This window comes from Thermobia domestica, chromosome 8, assembly GCF_964235325.1.
Source record: "Thermobia domestica chromosome 8, izTheDome1.hap1.1, whole genome shotgun sequence".
Taxonomy (NCBI): Eukaryota; Metazoa; Arthropoda; class Insecta; order Zygentoma; family Lepismatidae; genus Thermobia; species Thermobia domestica.
The window spans coordinates 1,621,647-1,630,554 of NC_137461.1; the positions used below are offsets into that span (position 1 = coordinate 1,621,647).

The 8,908-nt window shown below is 37.4% G+C and overlaps 1 protein-coding gene across 1 annotated transcript; it reads right to left on the bottom strand.

Annotated features, from left to right (window-relative positions):
* Positions 1-2,031: 2,031 nt before the first annotated feature.
* Positions 2,032-8,095, bottom strand: LOC145691530 (uncharacterized). The gene is made up of 2 exons (XM_081766941.1): positions 8,016-8,095; positions 2,032-3,132 (listed from the first exon to the last, which is right to left on the bottom strand). Exons 1-2 carry the CDS (start codon positions 8,070-8,072, stop codon positions 2,821-2,823), a joined length of 369 nt encoding a protein of 122 aa, XP_081623067.1. The 5' UTR covers positions 8,073-8,095; the 3' UTR covers positions 2,032-2,820.
* Positions 8,096-8,908: the final 813 nt, after the last annotated feature.

The following is an 8,908-nucleotide window of genomic DNA, read 5'->3' on the forward strand; positions in this document are numbered from 1 at the left end:
AAAGAGGGGGGGGGCAAGAAGAGAAAAACAACTTTTTCTAGGAGGCCCAATACACATATTAATGCTTGCCCCCCAGAAAAAAATATAAGTTACGGCGCTGTCTCTAATGTGAATTTATTGCTACACTTCGTCTAATAGTTAACTATATCAGGTTGGTCTCTTTAAACCGGTTGGGCCGTGGAGAGAAACAATATTACAGGAGGATAGTATTCATATTTTAAGAAGGTGGGGAAAGGAGAGCAAGGATGAGAAAGATGAGAAGAAAGAAAGAAAGAGAATGAAAGAAACACTTCTACATTTACTTCATAATGAATTTAAACACACATAAACGAAAAAAAGATGTCGGAACCCACCACCATAATATTTGTGGAAGTGTTGACAACATAATATTCTGAAGTAATATATTTCCCGCCAATTCTGGGGCCTCGGTGTTTGGCTTAATTCTGGCCTTGCAGCAGTGGCGGATCCAGGGGGGCGATCATGGCGATTGCCCCCAGGAAAGGAACCTTTCTCATTTTATATACTTAAATAAAACCCAATCCCAGAGTTTGGAGCTCTTAAAAATAGCTCTAAGTAGCAGTATTAAAACCCACCGCCCTCAAGAAGTCCGTCCTGGATCCGCCCCTGCCTTACAGAAGCTACTATCTAGTCATTCACCTCGTGGGACTGAGGAAAACCTTAATAAGGAATACCGGCCAGAGCCGCGTTCATGCCCACGCTCGATCTACCTATTTTAATACCTTTTTTCGTGTTGCACAGTGTCTGTTAAGGGCACCCAAACAGGGCAAATGTGTACAGCTTTAAAATGTTTAAATGTTAAAATTCGCTTTATATTGTACTTTGAACACTTAATTCAATGTGTATTATATTCTTCTTACAGCAGCATGGTTTATTTCCTAATACTTTAAGTCTATGATTGTTAGTATTTATAATTATTGCATCATACTAATCCTTCTCAAAGCTCGTTCAATTAGTATGAAATTCTACACTTAGCAGTTTGCAACATTGCAAACCTTCACCAACAGGCAATATGTGGGGAGAATATTTCCACCTATACTCGCATCGAAATTCCCAGCCCTTGTTTACAATCAGTACAATATGTTTCTGTCGCCTTATCATGAAAACAACGCTGTCCAGCGAACCTAACCGTCTTCGCTACCTCTGTTTATTGTTTACAACACAAACTGCCATCTTCCAATATTGCCAGGCGTACAAGGTTTTCGCACACTTTCGAACAAGAACACTTGTACAAAATTGAGTGTGCATTATATGTAAGATTGTATTACATAATAACTAACTCAATTTTTCATAACGTTAATATCTCAGTCATCTCAAAAGCAGCAATTTATGTAGTAATAGCACTTGGTCCATGACTGTGCAGAAGTAGGTACATTCGGTTCGGAGATTCATGTGCCTGGCAACCATGAATTAACCATGTAGGGGTGAGAAGCAAGGTTTTGACGCTCGCACTACAATTGTTGTTTGTAAACAATCTTCCATCCTAGAGTGAACAGACAATACCAAACACTGTGATCTAGTTACTGGATTCAGACCTGAAATTTTATACCATGTCTTACACAGTGAGCTGATTGATAATGGAGTAATATTATGTGACGTCACATGGAGCTCATTGTTGCCAGTCCTACATCGCCATTTTTTTCCTACACAACACGTATTAAGAAAACTAATATAGCAAAACCAATAGCATGTAAGATTCACTGGCAGGAGCGGATCCAGGACGGACTTCTGGTGGGGAGTTGTAATACTGCTACTTAGAGCTACTTTAAAGAGCTCCAAATTCTGGGATGGGTTTTATTTATATTTCGCCTCTCTGGATCCGCCCCTGCATACTGGTATGTTATTTTAAAGTTCTCCAACATATGAACGAAAGAAAATAAAGCGAAGGAATCAATGTAATTAATAATAAATTCGCAAATATCGATTCGCAAGTAATCACGAAGATAACCAATAGATAACTATTTGAAACCACCTTAAAGATAGTAACCACCACATACCTGTCAAATAATTTACTTTATTCTACATTCATAATGCTATACACTTTTCTTAGAATAGTGTAATATCTTAAAGACTGCATCAACACTTCTGAAAATTGAAAACATTACAACTATGGTATTCAATTACATATATTATGACATTTTGATAATCAATGTAGCAAGCAAAACGTTAACTTTTAGAAAAATTGGAACATTAATTAGATTCATATTATTCCATTCTAGTCACACATTGCCATTAACTACATTCCTTTATTCGCAATACCAATTGTTCAATAGTTAGAGTGTGCAGCCACAACAAAATGGAGAGGATGCAAGTAACAGCTAGTACAGTGGTGCCCACCCCCCTCATGTCCATGACGCACCCCCCCTCAATTGTCTATCCGTAAGTGGTCTTCCATGAAAAAAAAATCTTTTCGATTAATTTTTACACACCCTCAAACATATTTATATATATTTATAACCCCCCTAAATATTTCAATGACGCAGTTTGCGTAATAGCCCCCCCTTGTGGGTACCCCTGGCTAGTTGAAATAAACTAAATGACGTCATCAGTATTCCTAGGTGAAAACGAAGAGTTAGATCGAGAGAGTGTTTATGGAAGCTCCTCCATTTTCGGTAAGTGATGCGCTGGTGTGGCCAGAACAATAAGAAGATTATAATAATGAAATTTATGTTTTGTATGTTTTGGCATTCAGTCAAGTTGCAATAAATTAACGTGCACTGTCACTAACTACACTGTGTGCGTTGAATTGATATCACAGATACTGATTCCTTGAAAAAGAATAAATAAAACTTGGCATTACATTTATCTCCGATTAAAAATAAATCCTGGCACATAGTCCAACCCCATTTCCTCTAAGACATCCGACTCCTCCACCATCTGTCTCGCTTGCTTTATGGCCATCCTGACCAAAAAATTGACGTCCATCTCAGTTTCCGCTTTCTCCAAGAAGGAGTCGATCTGCTGGCGAATTGTGTCTCCTTTCAAATCCTTCAGCTTCACGCCTTGGATGTTGTCTCCAATCACTGACGTTAAGTATTGGCCAGCCATTTTGCGAACGTTCTTCATCGCTCTGTCCATCAAATCGCCCATCATGTCGTCTCCTTTTACCAGTTGCTGAAATAATAATAAATTTGTGAAATTGATATATATTCTCATGTTACTAAAACTTATCTCATTACTATAGGTATTGCGATTGTTGCGACTTTGAGAAATATTTCACTATCCAATAGCAACAGATAATGTTTCTCGGTAGCCTAACCCAGTCCATCCAATTTTTCTCTCTTTACAGTCAGTGTCAAATATAGAAATAAAAATAGAAAAGGTGACTAGTTTTCAATAATTGGATATTATTATTAGTGATCATATGAAGAATGAACGTGAAATAAAAGCAAGGATAGGAAGAGCGAAAGAAACCTTTGGGAAGAAAGAAGTCTGTTTTGTGGGATCTTAAATAAAGAGTTGACAAAAAGACTCATTAAATGCTTCGTGTGGAATATTGTACAGTATGGGACAGAAACACGGACATTATACAACAATGATGAAACACGACTGGAAACTTTCGAAGGGGGCGCGGTGGCTCAGTGGTAGAGCTTTCATCTCCAGTGCTTGGGGTCCCTGGTTCGATCCCAACTCGCGACGTGTGGACTTTGTGGTGGACAAACACCGTGCTCGTGGGTTTTCTCGGGGTTCTCCCGTTTCCTCTCACTTTCTTCATTCCAACATTTCATTCATTGCCCATCATCACCGTCTCCTTTTGCCTAACCGCCATAATCGTGAGACGTAAAACTTAGAGATTTCATTTTTCGTTTTTTTGAAGTTTTCGAAATGAGGGTGCAGAGAAGAATTGAGAAAATTTGCTGGTTCGAGTGGAAATGAATGAGAGGATGTTAGAAGTGGTGAGGAAGTGAAAAAAAACATTTTTAGATATTATTGAGAAGAGGACGAGAAACTTGTTAGGACATTGCATAAAATGAACTGTGTCATGAGGGACGTACTAGAGAGTATGGTGGCAGGAAAGAGAGGGAGAGGGCGAAGAAGGCTACAATTGATGGAGGATATGAAAATAGAAAGATCATTCGTGAAGACGAAGAAGTTAGTGGAAGACCGTGGAGCATGGAAGCTTCTCAGCTGCTGCAAGTGGCCTGCCAATGGTGACAGAATACTTATAACGAAGATGATGATAATATATTTTTTAACTCTTTAAATGGAGTTTTAGCGTGATTTTTTGAGCACGTAAGCTATATGTCCTATTGGGTGACACTTAAACTGAACCAGTACCTTTTTCTACTTTTAATCTGAAACAAGTTGTGCCCTTAGGAATCTAACCTGGGACCAAACGCACGAAAAGCATGAACGTTGCCAGACAGCAATTTAAACTTGCTGCAAGTTGCCACAAACTTGCTGTTGCAAGGTCAATTAGCTTGCCGCAAGCAATACTATGCAAGCCAATTAGCTTGCTGCAAGCTTGTGGCAAGCTAGTTAGTTACATCTGGGCAAGGCTTGCGGCAAGCTTGTATTCACAAGTTAAACACAAGTCAAATTATCTCTTATACACAAAAGCTTATTTCTGCTTAGCGCAAGTTGTAGTGCGGGCAACCCACGCTTCACTTGCGAGACGCTCGCGCGTTCGATTTTCAGTTGTTCTAAAAAACCACGTGACGCTGACCTCTTAACTTTCGGCGACAAGGTAGTGTTCGCGTTGTTAGCGTCTTGTTAGCATTCAGCTTGAATAAAGGACAAACTTAATTATTTTTTTAATTGTGCCGTCTAGTACTCTAGTACTCTAGTCCCACGTATCTATAATGTCGCTCTTTATTTCCTCATATTTCGGTAACTATGAGGCATAACGAATTGTAGTATTTATGTATAAAGCATAAATGTGAACATAGATGGCAGCAGATTTGAGCCTCGAAATAAAATCAAATAAAAGCGACAGGCAAGCTTGCGGCAAACAAACATGCTGTCTGGGTTAACTGCTCGTGTGTGATGAAGTACTTTCTTTAATTGTGTTGCAGAATGGACTTGAGTATGCAAGGTTTGAGCATTTTCTCATCTGTTGCTGTGTTCACTTCATAAGTATACTGTTATTATAAATAATTTGATGTTATTATGTCAATAATAATAATAATAATAATAATAATAATAATAATAATAATAATAATAATATGTTTTTATTTGTTTATTTATAACATTATTGCCAATCACCCATTTGAGCGAATTATTTTAATCATTATGTTTAGAAAATTTGGCAACAGTTTTATGAAAGTTCCTCTAGTTGTCAGTTTCTTCACAGAAGCAACTTCACTACTTGTAACCAGTGTTGCCAACGAGGCGAGAGACAATACATAGCTCTTCCAACAGAAACAAATATACTTTTCGAGACGAGAAATCACTTTTAAGGTGACTGCAGGTATATACGCCAGTGCAGCCAAATACGCCAAGTGTTCAGTACTGGGACGTTTCCGACGAAATCCGCTAGAATGGGCCTCAAATATGTGCCATGGTCTTGGACAAGTTGTCCGATTTGACGAATACTCTTGGAGACGACTCTGAGAGCACCACGCCGTGCAGTGTTGTTTGCTTCGGGAAGGCTCCGTGGAAGGACGTTATTATTTTTATAGAGGTAAGAATCCGTTATTATATATATAAAAAAAAAAATCCTGACCAGCGAACGAGTGCGGGTGGCCGGTTTTGGAACTAAAATGCAAGCAGCAGTGTTTCTAACCGGGTTACTTGTAATCAATCTATCACAGTTCTTTTTGTCCTGTTCGTACTAAACCACTTCACGCATATGCTCAAGTCAGAGGCAGATCCAGGGGGGGCGATCGGGGCGATTGCCCCCCCAGAATAGGATCTTTTTTTATTTTAAAAACAAAACCTAAGAATTTTCACCTTTGTATTATAAACGTAAAATAAAACCTAAAATAGGTAGGCCTTACTTTTTTTTTTTTTGTTTTACGTTGCAGAAGTCAAATAATAAATTGCAAGAAATTACTTACATTGGCGCTCTTGCTAAAAAAAAAAAAAAAAAAAAAAATCCACCTTCGACATTGCAGGTGGCCATTTCTCTTCTAGAAATTGCAGACAATAGCTACTTCTCCTTTTCTAAAGTTGTTTTACTTTTTTTTTTTTTTTTTTTTTTGCAATACCTCTTACCTTGATTTGACTCCGAACGACCACCCCCCCAAACATTCAGCCTGTATTCGCCCTTGGCTCAAGTTAAGACAGTTTCAAAAGTTATTGAAGTTATTTGCAGAACATCTTAAGTAACAAGCAAAAAACATCAACAACAAAAAATATAACTATATTAACTTGCGAACAAACTAACGGGAGCAGCTCCTGTTTTATAATGACATCGAATAAAACGTAATCAATTTTTATATAATCTTTTTAATACACGGTAGAAGCTCACTGAATTGTCAATTGTGCTATGCTGTTTTTAAATTAGTAGTTTCCATTCATATATCACTATTCACAATACATCTGCATTATTGCAGGAATGGTTCACTACAATCACATAACTTACGGCGTTCTTTATTAAGCGGAAAGAGATTAGGCTATGCATAACATTTAAACTGCAACTTTTAAAAACCGTTGGACACACTGCAGAGTGGAACTCTCCGCTCCCCTGTCTCACCGCGGTTGCCAAGAAACTGATGTAAACACAACAGCAGCGCCATCCTCCCAAAACCGCACTGCTATCCTGGTCACGTAATAGTACCGTGCTAACTCAGAACATTGCCGATTGTTTATAGCAATGTACCCTTATTTCGTGTCCGTCTAGGAACACTTTGTTTTGTAAGTGTAATGTCAGTATTTGTGATACCATGGCTACTAAATCAACAGCAAGCATCGTGCAGCGAAATACGCCAGGACTGACTGGAGAAGACAAAGATGTTTTGATTTGTCCCACTTGTTCCATGTAATATCCGTGTTTTTTAAGTCACGGTACAGTAACACTGTTTGTTTATCTTCTTATGGACTAAAACTTTTCAGTTTGGAACTTTATTTCAACTTCGGAGATTTATCGTTTTTACATTTTATCTCTTTATCTTCCTCTCGCACTTTGGTTACTCTATTTTTTGCTTCAGCCATGTTGTGTAGGAATATTTGAGTTCGTATAATACAGACGATGTAAGCAGTTGCAAGATGTATTACATGTTTCTAGTAGTATCCTAGACTTGGAGTAATTACCTGCACGTGTTGGTAAATACGCCACTTTGTAATATTTTTTTCTTTTGCCTTGGGTACGAAATACATTTTTTTTTCTATACGCGGAAAAGGCTACTCTGCAACACAAATGTGTTGTTCTTTGTGTTTCATGAAAATTAAGGCCGTAAAATATCCAAAACCCTTAACATGGCGTATTTACCTGGACCTACCTTACATTTCGAATCTCGACCAAAAAAAAAAAAAAAAAAAACACTACATTCTGTTTTAGAAAAATCAATTTCTAGTGTGCATAAACCATTTTAGACAGCATTTACTTTACCATTGCATTTAATATTGTGGTAATAGGACTTTACATTAATGACCTATGTATAAAGCTTTTTATTTATTTATTTATTTATTTATTTATTATTTGTTATAGTTTCAATGTCATTTTAAGGGCAAATTTGGTATTTATAGAAACAATTTTTGAAATAAAATTTTCTTATATTCTTGCCTATGTTCCTAATCTGAATAAAACAATTTCGTTTTCCTTTTTAAAAGTTGGATTTTCTGTACAAATACATATTTTTGTTTTGTGGAAGTTCAAGAACCATCATCAAATTTAACACGTGTGATTTGAATTCATCTCTACATTTTGCCCCTTACCCCCGCACATGTATAAGTGTTTTTTTATGTTTATATGTCAACATAGAAAATTGTCTAGTAAAATCTGGTCCTTTGCAATGAACTTTCGTAATTCAACTATATCATGCGTTGTCCATGGGGATCATACGTCAACTGGATATATAATCTTGAGGTATTTCTGAGATAAACATTGTACTTACTGTGTTGAAGAGGACAAGAAGCCATAAACAAACTTCGACTGATACGATTCTGGCCATGTTGGTTGAATGATCTATAAAAACTGAAAGAAATAAATTTATACATTAATTTTTAAATCATTTTATAATCTTAAATTTAACATTTACGTTAAAACAAAATCAAAATAGTATACATAGGATTACTTATTTTTAAAAATCCTTATTGTAAAGTCTAAGTAACTAGACGAAGAGAGAAACCGAACATAGTATATATTTTAGAAGGAAAATCCGTAGTTTCCGGCAACAGATGACTCCTGTCGCTAGTGCTGTCAAACGGGTCGGGTCGGGTCGGGTCAATCGGGTTATCGGATCGGGTTGTCGGGTCGGATCAGTCGGGTCAGTTCACTTTGGTCAACTGAGTTTAGGTTGAGCTCAAACTTGGCTGGAGTCGAAAGCTGCTGTTTTTCACTAGCTGCCTAATTAAAAATAGCAATTTTCAATTGATTTTATAGACCATAAATCTATTTTAAACATTTGCAGCTAGTGTTTTTATGGTAAATGCTTATTTTTGTACTTGTGTGTGCTTTAATTTGTAAATGTGGAAGATTGATTTTACCAATCGACTGTAACATTAATATCTACGCCAATATGGAGTCTGGATTTAGAACAAAACTAGTAGTTGTTTAAGCAAGGCCAAAAGAAAGATTGGATATGGACGACCAAGCCCAAGCAGGGCCGCGGTGGCTCAGTGGTAGAGAATTCAGCTCTGGTGCGTGGTGCCCATGGTTCGATTCCAGTTTGTGCTAAGTGGGCTTTGTGGTGAAGAAACGCCGTGTAGTGGGTTTTCTCGGAGTTCTCCTGTTTCCTCCCACTTTCTTCATTCCACCATTTCATTCATTTCTCATGGTCACCATCTC